At 48.5% G+C, this 21,635-nt stretch overlaps 1 protein-coding gene across 1 annotated transcript; it reads right to left on the bottom strand.

Moving 5' to 3' along the window:
- Positions 1–1,395: 1,395 nt before the first annotated feature.
- On the bottom strand, positions 1,396–21,430 carry LOC143986491 (vacuolar protein sorting-associated protein 4A-like). The gene is made up of 4 exons (XM_077484832.1): positions 21,269–21,430; positions 20,136–20,247; positions 17,710–17,854; positions 1,396–1,501 (listed from the first exon to the last, which is right to left on the bottom strand). The coding sequence occupies exons 1-4, from the start codon at positions 21,287–21,289 to the stop codon at positions 1,396–1,398; spliced, it is 384 nt and encodes a 127-aa protein (XP_077340958.1). The 5' UTR covers positions 21,290–21,430.
- Positions 21,431–21,635: the final 205 nt, after the last annotated feature.

The following is a 21,635-nucleotide window of genomic DNA, read 5'->3' as shown; positions in this document are numbered from 1 at the left end:
TCAAAAGTCCAGGGGACTCCCGCCATAGTCCAGCGGACCTAGTCCGGTTGTGTGTGGGCAGGTCTGCTGGTTCGGAAAGTCCAGGGGACTTTCCGGCGGTTTGTCCGCCAGACTAAGTCCGCCGGATAGTCTGATCGTGTGTACGTGGCATTACTGTACAAAATAAGGTCCGTTGGCATGGACCATAAGGCGAGTAGATGGATTGAAAACTGGGCGAATTCAGAGGGTGGTGATAAATGGGGAGTACTCGGAATGGTTGGGGTGGGTAGTGGGGTTTTCCAGGGTTCTGTGCTGGGACCAATCCTATTTAATTTGTTCATAAATGACCTGGAGGATGGGGTAAACAGTTCAATTTCGGTATCTGTGGATGATACCAAGCTAAGCAGGGCAACAACTTCTCCGCAGGATGTGGAAACCTTCAAAGAAGATCTGAACAAATGAATGGGGGGAGGGGCAACTACATGGCAAATGAGGTTCAATGTAGAAAAATGTAAAAATGCATTTGGGTGGCAAAAATATGATTCTCCCACTTTATAAGACTCTGGTCCGGCCGCACCTGGAGTATGCTGTACAGTTCTGGGCACCAGTCTTAGCAGGAAGGATGTACTTCAAATGGAGCGAGTACAAAGAAGGGCAACAAAGCCAATAAAGGGTCTGGAGGATATTAGTTATGAGGAAAGGTTCTGAGCTCTGAACTTATTCTCCCTGGAGAAGAGACGCTTGAGAGGGGACATGATTTCAATATATAATTTATAAATACCGGACTGGTGACCCCACAATAGGGATAAAACTTTTTTGCAGAACGGAGTTTAACAAGACTCGTGGCCACTCATTAAAAGTACGAGAAAAGAGGTTTAACCTTAAACTATTTAGAGGGTTCTTTACTGTAAGAGCGTCAAAGATGTGGAATTCCCTTCCACAGGCGGTGGTCTCAGTGAGGGGCATTGATAGTTTAAAAAAAAACTATTAAAATGATAACCTGAACGACCACAACATACAGGGGTATACAATGTAATACTGACATATAATCACACACATAATTTGGACTTGATGGACTTGTGTCTTTTTTCAACCTCACCTACTATGTAACTATACCTCACCCAACCACAGCCCCGACCTCGCCCAAACCTCACCCGCCCAAACCTCACCCGCCAAACCACAGCCCCAACCTCGCCCAAACCTCACCCGCCGAACCACAGCCCCAACCTCGCCTAAAACACAGCCCAAAACACACCCAACCACACCCCCCCAAACACAGCCCAAAACGCACCCAACCACACCCCCCCAAACACAGCCTCAATCCCATCCAACCACACCCCAAACCTCTTCCCCAACCTCATCCAACCACAGCCAACTAAACTCAACCTCATTCAACTGCAGCCAACCACATCCCAATCACAGCCCAGCCCTTTTCTCTTCATTTAATTTCCCCATCTTACCCATCAGCTGCTCCTGAAGTTTCTTCTTCTCTGGATTTTCACCTTCACTGTCGCTATCACTGCTACAAGACACAGAAAATACCAATCACTACATTTAGATGTTCAGGTGAAAACTAAATATAAATTTTACAGCAAAACACAAAGTGAAGTCAACCCCAGGAACAAGTTTCCCTGATCCCACCACATCACACAGAACTGAACATCCAGCGAGCAGGCAGGCTGTGCGCTAGACACACTCTGCAATACAACAAACCCACCCGCCTGCTCACACTCTTCCTTAGAATGTACCTTGCGTTGCGCATGCATAGTCCAGTGTACATTATCCGCATGCGTCTGTGCCAGAAAAAATTGACTCCCGTACATCACTCCGGCTCGGCCAATCAAGCCAGCGAAGAGCCTGAACCCAGACGATGACTGGATAAAGATGTTGGGAGTGAGGAGAAGTGAGCTTAGCTCTGCATTCAACTGAAATCTGGCAGCTAATGCCCCCCCCCCCCCGCCAACACTGCACACTACCAGCGCTCTTTGTATTGATTTTTGGCTGAGCAAGCAACAGACAGACGTAATGTAGGTAGGTATACTGTACAGGTAGGTACTGTATACTGTGCGGGTCACATCAATATCCAGTGTGAACTGGTGACATCAAAGTCTCTGTTGGGAAAGATCTTCTTACAGTGAACAAATTCAAGGCAAAGCTTCACTTGACGGCCCGATTCTCATTTCACCATGGGGCTCCCTCGGTTGCCTCCTATGAGGTAGCACCGGGTGCCAGAGTGGCCAATCACGAGGTTGGACTGATGTCACATAAGGGATGACTTAGGGCAGTTTACACTTGCTTCAAAACAAGGCTTCGGACAAGCTTTGGTAAAGCCCTCTCAACGCCAAAGCTCCTGTCACTAAATACAATGGGTGGCTTACAGTCCTGTTTATACCTTGCTTTTGCTTGGTGCTTTGAGCGAGCTTTGCCATAGACTTCTATGGAGACTTTGAAGACGATTTGAAGCACCACTAAAGCTACATGGGGTATAATTTTTAGAAGCAAAGCCAAAGCAAAGCAAGGTGCAAACAGGACTGTAAGCCAACCATTTTATTTAGTGACAGCATTCAGAGAGCTTTAACAAAGTCTGTCCGAAGTCTTGTTTTGAAGCAAGTGTAAACTAGCCCCTCATGTGTGTTGAAGCTGAAACGAGTGTAAATGAGCCCAAAGTGCCCTTAGCCCAGTATATGCCCCAACCGAAACGTTAAACCAGGGAATGAGAGTATGATCAGCGGGGAGAGCAACCTTCTACTCTTCCTATGAAGGGCAAATTACAGGTTTGCTTTTATATTGGTGAGGTGATGTCTGACCCTTACCTGAAATCAGCCACCATAGGCAGGTAATGATGGGCGACACTTTGCACAGTCCTTGGAATGACTCCATAGCACTCACCTAGATCAGTAGATGGACTTTAACCCTTTTCTTTTTTCTGATTGCATTTAAAGTAGATCCAAACTCTAAGTGGTTTTTACTTTAATGCATTCCCTGCAGCAAGGTAAAAATAGGATTTTTATAACAGCTTACCTGTAAAATCCTTTTCTTGGAGTACATCATGGGACACAGAGCCACGGTAATTACTGTATGGGTATACAGGCACCTTCAGGTGATAGACACTGGCGCACCCTAAACAGGAAGTTCAATTCCCCATATAACCCCTCCCCTTACTCAGAGTACCTCAGTTTTGTAGCAAAGCAATACACCAGAAAGAGGGGAGGGATCTCTGTGTCCCGTGATGTACTCCAATAAAAGGATTTTACAGGTAAGCTGTTATAAAAATCCTATTTTTACCTTGCTGCAGGGAATGCATTAAAGTAAGCTGTTATAAAAATCCTATTTTCTTTATCATACATCATGGGACACAGAGCCACAGTAATTACTGTATGGGATGTCCCAGAGCAATGCTATCTGAGGGGAGGGAGACAAAAACAAAAAGTAGGGTGCCATCAGACCTGAGGACCTATACTGCTGCCTGCAGCACACTGCGCCCAAAGGCGATATCCTCATGCCTCCTTTCATCCACATGATAGAATCTGGTGAATGTATGGACTGAAGTCCAGGTTGCAGCCTTGCAGATTAGAACCATGGAGGCTTGGTGATGCATTGCCCACGAAGCACTAACAGCCCTGGTGGAGTGCACTTTGATCTGAAAAGGTGGAACCTTCTTCAAGCCATAAGCTTGAACAATTACCTGTCAAATCCATTTGGCAATAGTGGGTTTCGATGCTGCCTGTCCTTTCCTAGGACCCTGAGGCAACACGAACAAAACATCTGTTTTTCTAATCTGAACAGTTGCCTTCAAATAGATCTCATCTGCTCTCACTACAGAGTGTAGTGACTTTTCTTCAGTAGAACAGGATTCTGGAAAAAATGAAGGCAGAACATTATCCTGGTTTAGGTGAAAACCTGAAACCACATTCGGCAGAAAGCTAGGATGAGGATATTCTATTCTTATGAATGATTAAATATGGCTCTTTACAAGAAACAGTGGCCATCTCTGATACCCTTCTACCAGAAAAAACTAGCTTCCTTGTCAAAAGGACTATGTCGTATCGACTCAAAAGTTGCTGTCTGTTTGTAATGTCGACAGAACTAAATTCAAGTCCCAAGGGTTCAGGGATGCCCTAACCGGTGCATTAAGCCGCGTTACCCCCTGTATAAAGCTTTGGATCAAAGAATGCGAAGCAAGCAGATGCTGAAAAAAATAAAAAATACTAATAAGGCCTAGACCTGGCCCTTGATAGTACTCGAGTCCAATTTAATTTCTAGCCCCATTTGCAGAAAGGCAAGAATTCTACCTCTAACATACTTTCTGGGATGCCAACCCCTGGATTCACACCTGCCTTCCAGACTGTATAATAAATGACTCTGGAAGCCGGCTTCCTTGCATCAAGGTAGGAATCACTGAGCCTGAAAACCCATGATTCCTTAGAATATGGGTTTCAATAGCCAAACCGTTACATTTAGCATTTGTAAAGTAGGATGGAACACGGGTCTCTGCGATAGCAGGTCTGGACGTGGTGGTAGGGTTCATGGGGCCCTACCACCATCTTTACTATTTCTGCATACCAAGATCGTCTGGGCCACAAGAACTACTGACTTCCTTTCTTACTTTATCCTGCGAAGAAGTCAAGGTAGCAGCAAAATAGGAAGGAATGCATAAAATCAGTGAGAACTGATCCCACAGGGTCACCAACGCATCTATTGCGCATGCAAGTGAATCCCTTGTTCTTGACACAAAGTTGACAACTTTGTTGTTAAACCTGGACGCAAACAGATCTACATCCAGGATCCCCCATATTCGGAATATAGCCAAGAAGATGTCAGGGTGAATGGGCCATTCCTCCGGGAACAACTGCTTGTGACTTAAGTAGTCTGCCTGCCAGTTCTCTACCCCTGGAATGAAGATTGCTAAAATACACGGCACATGTTTTTCTGCCCAGGTTAAAATATGGTTTAGCTCTTTCTGGGCTGCCTGACTTATAAGCCACTGCTCATGGCATTGTCGGATTGAATCCTGACAGGAGAATTCTGCAACCTGAATGTCCAGGCCCTTAGGGCTAGAGGCACCGCCCAAATTTCTAGAATGTTGATGGGCAAGGTCCTTTTGGTTCTGGACCATTTCCCTTGGATATATACGCTTCTTCCCCAACCTGAAAGGCTGGCATCTGTTACCACCTTCCAGTTAACTGGTAAGAAGGATTTCCCCTTCTGCAGATTCTCGGATATCCTCCACCAACTGAGGCTCTGGCACACTTTTGGTGACAAACGCATTGGAAAATCTAGTGCCTGAATCTTCTTCTTCCAGGCCGATAGGATACTGTTTTGCAGCAGTCTCAAATGAAACTGAGCATAGGGAACTGCTTCGAATGAAGCCACCATCTTCCCCAACAACCTCATACAAAGGCGAATGGAAGGACTCTTCTTTGCCCTGACACCTTGGACCAGCTCCTTTATGGCGCTGATCTTTGCCTGGGGTAAAACACCTTCTTCTGAGATGTATCTATGACCAGACCCAAGTACTCTAATCTTCTTACTGGCTTTAAAGAAGATTTCTCTAGGTTGATTACCCAACCTAGGTATTCCAGGTAGTTGACTGGTGACCACGTTTTGGTCCAAAAGGACTACCGACAGGTCTATTAAGAGCAGGTCGTCCAGGTATGCTTTTATTGTTATACCTTGAGTCCTTAATCTGTCCAGGGGAAAGGAAAGAAGTTTTGTAAACATCCAAGGTGCAGTAGCTAGACTGAAAGGCTAGGCTACAAACTGAAAATGAAGTCCTTCTACTTTGAAAACGCAGATACTTCTGGTGAGCAGGGAAAATAGGTACATGCAGGTAAGCATCCTTGATGTCGATTGATCCCAGAAGCTCTCCCCCTTGTAGGGTGGAGGATACTGAGCGGATTGATTCCATGCGAAAAGAGCAAATATTCAGGAATTGATTTAGATCTGAGACCTAGAATGGGCCTGACATGCCCATTTTGTTTTGGTATTGTGAAAAGGTTTGAATAAAACCCTGACCCCTGCTCTTCCACAGGAACCACCACGAAGACCTTTTGTGACAAAAGTAGGTCTAACATTAGAAAGAGAGACTTCTTTTTCTCTGCATCTTTGGGGACATTTGACCTGAGGAAATGAGGAGACCGGAATTCTCGGAACTCTAGTTTGTAACCTAGTTATTGTGGAAACAACCCATCTGTCCCGAAATTCTTCCTGCCAGACCTTTGAGAACTGCAGAAGTCTCCTTCGCATTCGAATGAGCGGGGGCACGCCTTCATAAAGAGGCTTTAGCATTCTGTCTTGCGGGTTTCTTCCCCCATGACCTCTTTTTTCCCTGGGGTTGACCCTGAAGTTTACCTCTTGAACCTGACGGTGGAGGCCATGGTAACTGCCTGGAGGCCGATGCCCCTGGCACTGGAGAAAGAGCCTGTTTAAAGTGAGGGACGTTTACTCTTTTTCTTAAAATGGCAAAAGGGTAATTTTCCCACTTGATATTTTTTGGATATATTTGTCCAAATCCTCCCCAAACAGCTTTTCACATCAAAAAGAAAAACCAGCCAGGAGCTTCTTGCATGGTGCTTCAGCTGACCAAACTTTTAACCATAAGATTCTATGCATATGTACCAACCCAAGCATAAGGCGAGAGGTCTGAAGGATAGAATTTCTGATTGCGTCAACTGCAAAGCACAAAGCCGCTGCCAGCTGAGCTAACTCCCAGCCCTGCTGTTCAGGAAACACCTTGAGTACTTGTTTCAAATGATCTCAAGGATTGACATACCCCAATTGCTGCCACTGCAGGTTGAGACACTGAACCTGCCAGGGAAAAAATTTCCAATTTTTTATCAGTGGGATCCCTAAGCATTTGTGCATTGTCAACCGGACAAGTCAAAGTTTTACTCACAGAGGTTATAGTAGCGTCAATTGCTGGTATACTCCACATCTTACTGAACTTTTCTTCCATAGGATAAAGTTTTGAAAACTTCTTAGGAGGAAAAAAGTGCTTATCTGGGTGATTCCACTCACAATACAAGCTTTTCTAGTAATGAATGGACAGGAAAGGCACGCAAGGCTTGTGGGGGCTTTAGTGAACCCAAACGAGAAGTGTGCTTTTCAACCAACGCCGTTAAGGGTAGCTTAAATGTGGAGCAGGACCATTTCAGTAAGAGAATGTACCAGCAACTTCTGAGCATGTGACGCCGAAGGCGGCCCTTCCCCACTTCATTCCTTGGAAGGGGAGTCATCAGCCTGTTCACAGTCCCCTGAGGGGGATTCATCTTCCCTCTCCCACAGTTCCTCCATTTGGGGATCCTGGGTGGTAGAAGGGGACCTAATGTATTTTACTCCACTCCATGAAGACGTGATTAAAGCCATTAATCTTTCCTCCAATCCACTCATAGCCGAGGAGAAAACCTGCTCAGTTATATAGACAGGGGCTGAAGTGTTGGAAGCAATTTCAACCCCTGATGGATCACTCTGACCAGCCTCTTTAGTATGGGATGGTGTTGCTGGGGGGGGTTCCTTAGGACCTGAGAGCGACCCCTTTGTGTCTTTGCTTTGCGGCATTTGAACCACCTCTTCTGGTCATAGTGCCGGGCACAAACGCAGAGGTACCACCAAAAAAACGCACCCAGTGCTGAGCCAATAGTCCAGCAACTGCCGCTGCTATTAAGCTCAGCCTGATGCTTAAGTAAATGTGCCTGGGAATGCCTGTGTCACTCACTCACATGCCACCCATCTGTGCTGTGTCCCTCCTAGCTATATACACCTGAAAAAAAAAAAAAAGGTGCATTTAACAGCTATGCAGCCCGCGTTGTGGACGCTAAATCACGCCAACGCCGCTTAGCCCCACCCCCTTCCTCCAACCACCTATTATGCCCCCCTCTCTCTATTTTAAAATAGAGAGTCTTCACGCCCGAGTGGACTCAGATCCTGACCAGACTGCATGGAGGAGGGCTGGGGGAGGAGGACAGCCACCGAAGGGAATTGCCGTAATGGCGGCGGGAGCGGCACGTCATACCATAGTCTGATGCCATGCTTCCACTGCTTGGAGGAGAGCTACCCAGGTGGGGGGACATTCCTAGGAGGAGAACCCCCCCCACAACTTTACCTGGGGCCTGGGCTGGAGGAAGCGTGCAGCATATGACACAGAGCGAGACTTGCAAGCATGAACAGTTAGGTGCTCTTGACAGCCCCCAGTGGTAACTATAGGCATGACAACATTTACTTTAAAAGGAGAAAACCCACAAGAATTAGAAAAATTCCTTAGGAATCTCCCTCACCTTATCCAGCTGCAGGGTTCTGTGGCAACAGACCCAATCTTCAACTCTCACGTTGGGCTCCATTAGAAAACCTTCAGGAACCGGGGCCCCTTTTAAAATCGGGGGATCCACAGCCCTGGGCCTGTAAACCCCACCAGGAATATGGCTGAAAAAAACAAATACTGGATCTCGGGGTCCAGCTCTCTAAAAAGAGAAGCGTTACAGGCAAAACCCCGTTTCTTCGGACACAAGGCCCGGGTACTATTCAATTCGGTCTGGAAAAGACACTTTGAATGGATCCGGTTGCATGGATTGCCCCAATAAGAAATATTCCAGTGGAGCTCAGCACATCTTCACTTGTGACCAACACCTAAGACATGGGCGAAAAAACTGAGGTACTCCCAGTAAGGGGAGGGGTTATATAGGGGAATTTTACTTCCTGTCTAGGGTGTGCCAGTGTCCATCACCTGAAGGTGCCATATAACCCACATAGTAATTTCTGTGGCTCTGTGTCCCGTGATGTACGATAAAGAAAAATCACAACTACTTGTACCCCCACCCCCAAGTAGTAAACACTTACCTGACTACTTTCTTAATCCAATGCTGTCCCGTCTGCCGCCAAAATCTCCCCTCTTCCTCACAGGAGACACAGGCAGCATTGGGAGCCATAGGCACCTGTTGCTGTCAGCCAAACTCCTGGGAGGAGGGAGCAGGGGCAGACCTTTTCCGTGCTGTGTGTGTCTATGGATGCACACAGCCCTGATTGGGAGTGTGCCTGCATGGGTGCTCCCTCCACAGTAGCATGCTTGTTCAGCGGGCACCTGGAGGAGGAGGAGCAGACAGCGCCAGCATGGGACTCCGAAAGAGGAGGGAAGTGACTGGTCTGTGCAATATCATTAGACAGAACAATTTATTCTACTTATCAAACATTTGACTTTAATATTGCTTAAAATGTAATTCTAGCACAAATCTGAGTGACATCTCCATTAAAGACTGGAATTGAAGTGATGTCTGGTCCCCCCCCCAATCTTTACAGAGAGAAAAACCTCACCCCCCCCCCCATCTGTACAGAGTAAAACCTCCCCCCCCCCCCAATCTGTACAGAGAGAGGAAAAACCTCACCCCCCCCAATCTGTACAGAGAGAGGAAAAACCTCACCCCGTTCCCCCCCCCCCAATCTGTACTGAGAGAGGAAAAACCTCCCCCCCCCCCCCAATCTGTACAGAGAGAGGAAAAACCTCACCCCCCCCCCCCAATCTGTACAGAGAGAGGAAAACCTCACCCCCCCCCCCCACCCCCCCAGTCTGTACAGAGAGAGAAAACCTCCCCCCCAATCTGTACAGAGAGAGGAAAACCTCACCCCCCCCCAATCTGTACAGAGAGAGGAAAACCTCACACCACCCTCCCCCCCAATCTGTACAGAGAGAGGAAAACCTCACCCCCCCCCCCAACCTATACAGAGATAAGAACCCCTCACACACCCCCCCCCCCCCCAAATCTGTACAGAGAGAGGAAAACCTCCCCCCCCCAATATGTACAGAGATATTAAACCCTCACCCCCCCCCCAAATCTTTACAGAGATAGGACCCCCCAGCCCTTCTCATTCTATGTACAGAGATGGGACCACATCACCCCTTCTCATTCTATGTACAGAGATAGGAAACCCCTCACCCCCCCCCCCCCAAATTTGTACAGAGATATAATAACAAGCAACCCCCACCCCTTGTCATTCTATCTCTGTACAAATTTTGGGGGGGAGGGGGGGGGTGAGGGGTTCCTATCTCTGTACATAGAATGAGAAGGGGTGATGTGGTCCCATCTCTGTACATAGAATGAGAAGGGGTGGGGTTGCTATGTACAGAGATAGGACCACCTCACCCCCCAAATCTGTACAGAGACAGGAACCCCCCACCCCTTCTCATTCTTTTACAAAGGTTTTTACTGAAAAATGAAGTATAACAAAAGTATACAAATAATTACTGGTTACAGTAAATATCAGACAACAAAATGAAAAAAAGGAAAAATACCCCGACAGCAGAATGTTGGCTATATAGTGCTGTATACAACAACGCTAATGATGAAGAAATTGAAAACCTAAGTGATTCTGAAAAGGCATAGTCATCGGTAAATTACCGTAATACCATGTGTACCATATGCCTAACATTATCGTTTCTCGTACATATCCTTAATGTGGGTGGTGCAAACAAGAAGTGCAATATAAAAGGTTTGTCCTGTCGTACCTCCACCACAAAAGAATAACCAAAGAAGGCAAAGCTTATGAAAAAAAACAAAAAAAACTCAAAAAGTATATATAAAAAAAATAAGATAAATGAGAATTGCAATATAGCCTGTCGGGTTTGGTTATTTCCAACTACCATAACCGTCAGATTTAACTTGGCTCCATCGCGACCAAAGTCATTCGAAGGAGTACAGAAGAGAGACTAAGACAGAGAAAGAAGTGAGTGATAGTTGAGGGCAGAAAGAGAGCAGAGTAAATAGAGAGAAGAGAACAGAAGGGGGGGGGGAGAGTCCATTTCACTAAAGGGAGCGGAGGTGCACGCAGAGCCTTTCAGGGATCCTCAAACTACGGCCCTCCAGCTGTTGTGAAACTACACATCCCATGAGGCATTGTAAAACTCTGACATTCAGAGACATTACTAGGCATGATGGGAATTGTAGTTCCTAAGACAACTGGAGGGCCATAGTTTGAGGACCCATGCTTTAGATAGACAAAAGTTGGCTGCTGAATCTGGAAAGTTGGGTACAGGATATCCAAGGCCTCCAGATTCTGAGAAATTTGTCATGTGTATCAGAAGCCATGGATGATAGTTTTTCGTTAATCATGATATCATTCATGCGGTTTTTAACTGCCTCGAAACTGAGTACAGGAGTTTTCCAAGACAGCAATGATCAATTTTGTTGCATTGAAGAGGTGTTGGGCTAATTGACGTTCTGGGCGAAGAAGTTCCTGAATGGCTTTGCATAATAGAGCTTCATAAGGGTCTCTTTTCAGATTAGTGTGGAACATATTTCTTAACAGGGCATATACCTGGACCCACAATCTGCAGGCTCTTGGACAAGTCCACCAAATGTGGGCCATGGACCCTGATACTGGGCAGCCCCTAAAACAGTTAGGAGAATGTGAGGGAATGAATCGTGCTAACCTCTCAGGCGTATAGTACCACCTATAAAAGACCTTATATTCATTTTCTAGAATAACAACATTCCTGGAGCTTTTCATAAGGGTTGTTGTCATAATCTGTCCAATCTCGGGTCCAATTGCGTCCCTAGATCTTTTTCCCATTGGAGATGGTATTTGCTTACGGGGGGTTTGTTGATAGAAATAATAGAGGAATATAATAGGAATATTGTCCCCGGGGAGTGAATTGTAGCCCTACATATTTTTTCAAAGGGGGTCAGAGAGCACGGGGTTGGCCGAGCCCGGAGGAGTTGTTGGAGAAAATGCTTTATTTGTAGGTAACTATAATGTTCCCGCAGGGGAATATCGTGGGAGGAACGTAGCATATCAAATGTAACTATTCTCGTGGGAGTGAGCAAAGAATGGACATCTGTGAATCCATTATTTGCCCACCAAGCAAATTGACCTGGATTGTCTCTACTAGGGGGGAATAATGGGCAGTGGGCGAGGCGTAGTAAAGGCAGGTGAGGGGATATGAGGAGGCCAGCTGAATATTTCGTCATGTCCCAGAGGCGAAGCAAGTGGGCCATACACGGCCCCATTCCTTTCGGCCACTTCGGGGGAGGGAGCCATGGTACGGAGGAGATGGGAATAGGGTGCAAATCAACCAGATCAATGGTGGCCCAAAGCGACATTTGGTAATTGTCATGAAGATGGGTAATTTGAGCGAGGTTGGCCGCCGTGTAGTACGCTTGGAGGTTGGGTACCGAGAGACCCCTCCAGACCGCCTAGCGTACATTGTCTGCTTATTAATTTGAGGACGGGAAGAGGCCCAAATAAATTTCAAGAGTCTACGCTGATGGATTCGCAGTATATGGGAGGGAACTGGAACGGGTAGTACCCTAAAGAAAAATAACTTTGGGAGATAAGTCATACGAACTGCGGTAATTCTACCAAACCAGGTAATCGGGTAATGGGACCAAGAGGTTAGCATTGCGTCTAGCTTACGGAAGAGGGGGGGGGGGGGGAATTAGCCTCGTACAAACCATCGTATCTAGGGGCGATAAGAATTCCCAGGTAGGGTAGCGAAGGAAGCCATTGAAAGGGGAAATTTTCTTTTATGGAAGATAATTCTGATGAGGAAAGGTTTACCGACATAGCTTTAGACTTTGCGGGGTTGACTCGTAAACCTGACAGGGATGCGAACGTCTCCAAAAGAGAGAACAGACTGGGGAGTGAGATTCTGGGTGATGTCATAGGTAGTAGAATATCATCTGCAAAAAGCGAAATCTTATATGGGAAGCCTGCCACTTCAATGCCTTTGATGTCCAGATGCAAATGTATCGACTGCTAGCGGCTCCATGGCCATGACAAATAAAAGGGGCGAGAGTGGGCAGCCCTGACGAGTGCCCCTTCGAATAGGGAACATATGGGATTCAAACCCATAATATTTAACTTTAGCTTGAGGGGCATCGTACAGAGCTGCCAACCAGCTCAGAAATGAGTCTCCGAAACCATAACGGCAGAGAATGGTCATAAGATATGGCCAGGATAAAGTATCGAAAGCCTTGTTCACATCCAGCGACAAAAGCATGGTTTCAAGGGATCGACTATGGGCCATATGCTGTAATTGAATGATTCTACGGATGGCATCCCCAGCCTGCCTCATCGGAACGAAACCTACTTGGTCTTTTTTAATGAGTCGGGGGAGCCAATATTTTTGTAAGAATTTTCATGTCAATATTGATTAAGGATATAGGACGGTAGTTCGCCCAGGAAGTATGGTCACGGTCAGGCTTCGGCAACATTACTATATTGGCTGTCAGTAAGTCTGATGAGAGGTTCTGCCCATTCTTAACGGAGTTGTACATGGCCGTCAAGGGGGCTGCTACTACATCCACCAATTTTCTATAGTATAGTGCCGTGAAGCCATCTGGACCTGGCCGCTTCCCAACTTTGAGGTCCCTAATACTTTGACCTCAGACTCTTGGATATCACGGTCCATAAGGTTCATCTGGGCCTCAGTTAGAGTGGGCAGAGCTATTCGCTGGAGAAATTCTGCTCTATCCTGTTCTGTCTTAGAATCTTGGGCGGAGTATAGGGTGGAGAGTCTGTGCCGAAATTCGTCCAGTATGTAAACTGGATTACTTGTGAGTTTATTGTGTCGGGTGCGCAAGGTTATGGGGGTCAATTTAGGATTAAATGTTCGCAACCTCCTAGCCAGAATCGCGGTGGGTTTATTCGCCTTAATATACCAGCGTTGGCGAGACCAGAGCAAGGTGCGTTCTGCTTGGCCAGTGAGACTTAAGTCTATTTCCATGCGGGCCTGGTCTAGGAGCTTACGATTAGCAGGAGAAGGGGTTTGCTTAAAAAGTGCAGAAATGGAGTCCAAACGGGACTCCAACTTTTTCTGCAATCCCTGACTCTCTTTCTTGCGTTTGGACGCTATTTGAATGATGCGACCCCTTAGTACTGCTCTGTATGCCTCCCATAGTGTCATTGGAGAAGAAACTGAAGTAGAATTAAGACGGAAGTACTCGGATGACGCCTCTAGTAAGTTATCATGAATATCTCGTATAGATAACAACGAGTCATTCATGACTCAAGGGGAGGGTTGAGGATTACACATTAGGGACCGGCAAACCACTAAGATGGGATCATGATCTGTCCAGGGGGCTGCCAAGATGGAAACAGATTCCACTAGGGGGAGGTGTTTTCTATGCATTATAACATGATCTATTCGGGAATGCAAATGATGCGGATGGGAATAATATGTATAATCCCTGGTTGACGGGTGTAATTCACACCAAAGGTCTACTAAATCATAGGTGCGTAAAGAACAAGAAAACATTTTGGCTGCGGGGGATATGGCCTTCTTTTCGGAAGGATATTTATCTAATACCGGATTAAGGGCCACATTGGAATCCCCTGCCAGCAACAGGGTCCCCTTCTGGTGCGACGCTAAGAGAGAACAGATATGTGACAGGAAGGGGCCTGGGTTGGAATTGGGGGCATAATAGGTCAAAATAGTAACTTCCGTGTCTTGAAAGTTGCCCAAAAGCAGGAGGTATCTGCCTGCAGGATCTGCTATCTGTTTGTCGCACCTAAAGGGGACCGTCCTGCGGAAGGCAACCAAGACTCCCCTCTGTTTAGTCGGACCGTTAGCCTGAAACACTTGTGGATATTGGGAATCAAAGTAATTAGGGCGTGAAGTGGAGGAAAAGTGGGTTTCTTGGAGACACGCAATGTCAATGCGCTGCTTTTTAAGGTATTTAAACACTTTGACTCGCTTGGATGGTGAGTTCATGCCTTGCACATTCAGTGACAGCCAGTGCAGGGTCATGATGAGTGAGCGGGGACCGCTTATCATAGGCTCTGCGTACAACCCCTATGGACTCAGGGATAGGGAGAAAGGGGATTAGAGTAGAATAGAAAGGGTAAGCATGAAAGGAAATATAAGGAGAGCCAGAAAGAGTGAGCACAGAGAAGCCGAGGAAAGCTCGGAAGAGAAGTATTGAAAATAACAGCTGTGCAACTAAGCATAGACCGGAAGGCCCACCAGGAGGACGGAGGTTCGGTGGGACCATGATCCCACGCAAATACCGATACTATGGGGGCGCAGTGGTCCACCCGGCCCACTCAGTATATCTGAAAACTTGCAATGAAACAAACATTAGGTTTGAGCACTAAATTGCATAACGATTAACTGTAAGTATAATACAATACATGTGGTAATGTCAGACATGGACCGTTGGTACTAAGACAGTACTAACAGGCTAAGGCTTGTTCAGTAACTATTAAATCTGTCGTTTTTCCCCTCGGGGGGAAGGGGGGGGGGGACCATTGTCCAAAGACTTAAATGGCACCAGCACCAAGGCCTGTATTTGCCAGCAAAATTAGACATGTGAATTGTAAAGGCATGTGAGCTTACAATTTAAGTGAAGAAGCAAATAGCAAATGAGCCTCCCCCGGCTCCCCAGGAAATCCTGGAGGGGACTCGAGGGAGGCCCGCCGCATACATCTAAGAAAGTCCAGACCCAAGAGGGAAAAAAAAAAAGAATTTGATACCAGTTTCGTGCCCTCACGGAACAGCTTCTAGAGCTCAGGGCAGAACCCACCTCCAGTTAAAGTGGGTCAGAAAATAAAAATAAATTGACAAGGATACTGTGCAGACCAATTGCTAGATTAATAACCCGCGTGTGGGAGGAGGAAATGTCAGCCTGTGGGGACATCTTGGTAACGTTGGGCCTGGAGTGATCGCAGAGCCTGGGAAGACTTTCGGGAAGGCTGCGTCCGCCGGTTGCGGCAGGACGGAGAAGGTGGGTCCCCTTGAGCTGTACCCTATAGATCTGTAATAGCCTCAGGGATTCCACGGATTCTCAGGTTGTCCCTGCGGGCCCTGTTTTCAGAGTCCTCTAACTTATCCTTGAATCCCTCCAGCTCCGCATGCAACTTTTCCAGTTCATCCTCATGGCCCTCCAGCACTGTGGTGGATAAGTCCATCCTTTGCTCAAGCTGGTTTGTGCGGTGGCCTAGCTCTTTAAGGCCTTGCATGAGATCAGAGGAAAGTTTGCGTGAGGCTGCTGAAATCTCATCCCTTACTTTAGAGCGGAATCTGGCTAGCATGTCCTCAGATGTATGTTGCTCAGGGCTTACCAGATCCGAGGGGAACTGCTGCAGACTGTCAGAGGGCGAAGCTGCTCCTGTCACTGAAAGCCTCGTGGTGTCGTCGGGTTCTGGAGGCTTGGGCGCCATCTTGCCCTTCCCTGCTGCCTGTTGCATCTTACGCTGTTTGGGGGATCTCCTCTTTCCCCTGTGCGACCGATGCATTCCTGTGGTCCCCGCCGATGTCCGCAGTCCGGGGCTACCGATCTGGCGTGTCTGACTGGCCTGTGTGCTCTGTAAAGCGAGGGTTTAGCGGCCGGTGGCACGGAGCGAGGAGACTAAGCGGCCATCTTCCGCGATCGCGCGCATGCGCCCACCCCTTCTCATTCTATGTACAGAGATAGCAACACCTCACCCCTTCTCATATGTACAGAGACAGGAACCCCTCACCCCTTTTCATTCTATGTACAGAGATAGGAACCCCTCACCCCTTCTCATTCTATGTACAGAGATAGGAACCCCTCACCCCTTCTCATTCTATGTACAGAGATAGCAACCCCTCACCCCTTCTCATTCTATGTACAGAGATAGCAACACCTCACCCCTTCTCATTCTATGTACAGAGATAGCAACACCTCACCCCTTCTCATATGTACAGAGATAGGAACCCCCCACCCCTTCTCATTCTATGTACAGAGACAGGAACCCCCCATCCCTTCTCATTCTATGTACAGAGACAGGAACCCCCCACCCCTTCTCATTCTATGTACAGAGACAGGAACCCCCTCACCCCTTCTCATTCTATGTACAGAGACAGGAACCCCCTCACCCCTTCTCATTCTATGTACAGAGATAGAATGAGAAGGGGTGAGGTGTTGCTATCTCTGTACATAGAATGAGAAGGGGTGGGGGGTTTCTATCTCTGTACATATGAGAAGGGGTGAGGTGTTGCTATCTCTGTACATAGAATGAGAAGGGGTGAGGTGTTGCTATGTACAGAGATAGCAACACCTCACCCCTTCTCATATGTACAGAGATAGGAACCCCCCACCCCTTCTCATTCTGTGTACAGAGACAGGAACCCCTCACCCCTTTTCATTCTATGTACAGAGACAGGAACCCCTCACCCCCTTTTCATTCTATGTACAGAGATAGGAACCCCTCACCCTTTCTCATTCTATGTACAGAGATAGGAACACCTCACCCCTTCTCATTCTATGTACAGAGATAGGAACACCTCACCCCTTCTCATTCTATGTACAGAGATAGAAACACCTCACCCCTTCTCATTCTATGTACAGAGATAGCAACACCTCACCCCCTTCTCATATGTACAGAGATAGGAACCCCCCACCCCTTCTCATTCTGTGTACAGAGACAGGAACCCCTCACCCCTTTTCATTCTATGTACAGAGACAGGAACCCCTCACCCCTTTTCATTCTATGTACAGAGATAGGAACCCCTCACCCTTTCTCATTCTATGTACAGAGATAGGAACACCTCACCCCTTCTCATTCTATGTACAGAGATAGGAACACCTCACCCCTTCTCATTCTATGTACAGAGATAGAAACACCTCACCCCTTCTCATTCTATGTACAGAGATAGGAACACCTCATCCCTTCTCATTCTATGTACAGAGATAGGAACACCTCACCCCTTCTCATTCTATGTACAGAGATAGAAACACCTCACCCCTTCTCATTCTATGTACAGAGATAGAAACACCTCACCCCTTCTCATTCTGGGACTCCTTGACAGGTTTCTTGCCCTGCTTGTCCTTTGTTTTCAGGTAATCCTTGAGCTTTTCCGCTCGGTCCAGATACTGCATGCACTTGGCTCGGATACTTTCCTTTGCCTTGTCACTGTGAGCTTCATCTATTGGCAGACACACATTATTAGAAACAGGCAAACGTCCCAATTCCATTTACTACCCATCTATGCAACTCCTTCTCATCCTCCTTGTACCTAATGTGCCCCTACAATGTGTCCAAGGTCCTAGATGCCTGGTGCCTATGAAACACTTGTAAGCCCCATTGGTTCTCTAAGTATCCCGACAGTTCTTCACCTACAGGCTACAGGCCTATATACACACATATACAGCTGGTGGTGGGGGTGTAATGTGTGGGGGATGGGCACACTTTGGGCCCCTTAGTACCAATTGAGCATGGTTTACTCACCACGGTCTACCTGAGTATTGTTGCTGACCATGTCCATCCCTTTATGACTACAGTGACTACATCTTCTGATGGCTCATTCAGCAGGATAATGCACCATGTCACAAAGCTCCAATCATCACCACTGGACAATGAGGTCACTGTCCTCCAATGGTCTCCGCAATCACTACATCTCATCCAATAGAGCAGGGATATGCAATTAGCGGACCTGCAGCTGTTGCAGAACTACAATTCCCATGAGGCATAGCAAGACTCTGACAGTCAAAAGCATGACACCCAGAGGCAGAGGCATGATGGGACTTGTAGTTTTGCAACAGCTGGAAGTCCGCTAATTGCAGATCCCTGCAATAGAGCATCTTTGGGATGTGGTGGAATGGGAGATTGGCATAGCGTGGTGCTATCATGTCACTATGGAGCAGAATCTCCCCCCTATACTGGCAACATGTACAGTCGTGTGACCCCCCCATACTGGAACCATGTACCCCCCTTATACTGGCACCATGTACAGAAGTGCGCACCACTATACTGGCACCATGTACAGCTGTGCGCCCCCCCTATACTAGCCACATGTACAGCCGTGCGCCCCCCCCTATACTGGTTCCATTTACAGCCGTGCACCCCCACATACTGGTTCCATGTACAGCCATGCACCCCCCCTATACTGGTTCCATGTACAGCCGTGTGCCCCCCTATACTGGCGCCATGTACAGCCGTGTGTCCCCCCTATACTGGCACCATGTACAGCCATGCGCCCCCCCCTATACTGGTGCCACGTACAACCATGTGCCCCCCCCATACTGGCACCATGTACAGCCGTGTGTTCCACATATACTGGCTCCATGTACAGCTGTGCCCCCATGCCCATACTGGCACCACACACAGCCGTGCACCCCCATGCCCATACTGGCGTGTGCCCCCCCTATACTGGCTCCATGTACAGCCGTGTGCCCCCCCCCTATATTGGCTCCATGTACAGCCGTGTGCCCCCCCTATACTGGCACCATGTACAGCCGTGCGCCCCCCCTATACTGGCACCATGTACAGCCGTGCACCCCCCCTATACTGGCACCATGTACAGCCGTGCACCCCCCCTATACTGGCACCATGTACAGCCATGCACCCCACTATACTGGCAACATGTACAGTCGTGTGACCCCCCATACTGGAACCATGTACCCCCCTATACTGGCACCATGTACAGCCGTGTGCCCCCCCTATACTGGCACCATGTACAGCCGTGCGCCCCCCCTATACTGGCACCATGTACAGCCGTGCACCCCCCCCTATACTGGCACCATGTACAGCCATGCACCCCCCCATACTGGGGCCATATACAGCCGTGCACCCCACTATACTGGCAACATGTACAGTCGTGTGACCCCCCATACTGGAACCATGTACCCCCCTATACTGGCACCATGTACAGCCGTGCGCCCCCCTATACTGGCACCATGTACAGCTGTGCGGCCCCCCTATACTGGCACCATGTACAGCCGTGCGCCCCCCCATACTGGTTCCATGTACAGCCATGCGCCCCCCCCCTATACTGGTTCCATGTACAGCCGTGTGCCCCCCTATACTGGCGCCATGTACAGCCGTGTGCCCCCCTATACTGGCGCCATGTACATCCATGTGCCCCCCTATACTGGCACCATGTACAGCCATGCGCCCCCCCCCCATACTGGTGCCACGTACAACCACGTGCCCCCCCCATACTGGCGCCATGTACAGCCGTGTGTTCCCCATATACTGGCTCCATGTACAGCTGTGCACCCCCCCATATTCTGGCCCCATGTACAGCCATGTGCCCCCCCTATACTGGCCCCATCTACAGCCATGTGCCCCCCCTATACTGGCCCCATGTACATCCGTGCGCCCCCCCTATACTGGCCCCATGTACAGCTAATCGCCCCCCCCCCCCTATACTGGCGCCATGTACAGCCATGCAGGTGATATTTTTCACCCACTAAGGACATACTTACACTTGATTGCATGCAGGAAATACTCCACAGCATGCTGGTATAACCTCAGAGCCTCCTCATAGTTCTTATTCTTGTCCTCCTCTGTGGCTTTGGTCACCAGATCAATGGCTTTCTACAAGACACAAAGAAATGTCTGCATGACTATGTGCACACAAAGATTTCGAAGAGTTTGCTATTTTCACAAGGAAGGAGAAGGAAAGGAAGGAAGGAGAAGGAAAGGGAGGGGGAGGAGGAGAAGGGAAGGGAATGGAATGGAGGGGGGGGAGGAGAAGGGAATGGAATGGAGGGGGGGAGGAGAAGGGAAGGGAATGGAGGGGGGGGAGGAGAAGGGAAGGGAATGGAGGGGGGGAAGGGAAGGAGAAGAAGGGAAGGGGAGGAAAAGGGAAGGGGAGGAAAAGGGAAGGGAAGGGGAGGAAAAGGGAAGGGAAGGGGAGGAAAAGGGAAGGGAAGGGGAGGAAAAGGGAAGGGAGGAAAAGGGAAGGGATGGGAAGAAAAGGGAAGGGAGGGGAGGGGAAGAAAAGGGAAGGGAAAGGGAGGGGAGGAAAAGGGAAGGGAAAGGGAGGGGAGGAAAAGGGAAGGGAAAGGGAGGGGAGGAAAAGGGAAGGGAAAGGGAGGGGAGGAAAAGGGAAGGGAGGGGAGGAAAAGGGGAAGGGAAAGGGAGGGAAGGGAAAGGGAGGGAAGGGAAAGGGAGGGGAGGGAAAGGGAGGGGAGGGAAAGGGAGGGGAGGGGAAGGGAGGGGAGGGGAAGGGAGGGGGAGGGAGGGGAAGGGAGGGGGAGGGAGGGGAAGGGAGGGGAGGGAGGGGAAGGGAGGGGAGGGAGGGAGAGGGGACCCAATTATGGAGGAGAGGGAGGAGAAGGGAAGGGAGGGGGAGGAAAGGGGTGTAACGTTTCCAAGGTCTATCCCTTTATCCACCAATCTACCGCTCTCCTGATCTGTGGTGTGATGCTCTGCAGGCTCCGGGGTAATAAATGAATTATTTTCTCCTTACAGGGGAGCTTCATCTTTAGATTTGGATTGTCTGATATTGGGAGTTTCTCAGGTTGTCAGTAAAAAATAAAGGGCAGCCCTGATCTCCCCCTCCCCCATATCCTGAGATCAGGGTGTATACTATACATATCACCCTCCCCCACACCTGCAGGGTTGATGTTGTCATCTCATCTCCCGGTCCCAATGTCTCCTGAAAAGGCTTCCTCCAGCCCCGGGCCTGTCACTTTACCGGAACCGGAAGTGACGATTGAGTTCAACCATGCAGGTGTCAGCTGATCGCACCGGTTACCATGACTACTAAAGGACGCCGCCCGAGGCTGAGCTGCGTTACCCCAGAGCCGCCACAAGGGGGAGTGTGCGGAGACGTCAGTGGGTGAGATATACGTCACACATAGCAATGTCTTCCCCGTGTATGACAACACACACACACACCCCCCCCCCTCTTCATTATACCTCATTAGGACCCCCTGTCCCTCTCTCCTTTATTATCCCTCAATGGATACCCCTTCTCC

The sequence above is a fragment of the Lithobates pipiens genome, unplaced genomic scaffold, assembly GCF_037356315.1.
Source record: "Lithobates pipiens isolate NorthernLeopardFrog02 unplaced genomic scaffold, aLitPip1_a1.2 Scaffold_164, whole genome shotgun sequence".
NCBI classification, from domain to species: Eukaryota; Metazoa; Chordata; class Amphibia; order Anura; family Ranidae; genus Lithobates; species Lithobates pipiens.
Note: the sequence above shows the minus strand (reverse complement) of the source record. Positions and strands in the feature narration are given on the sequence as shown.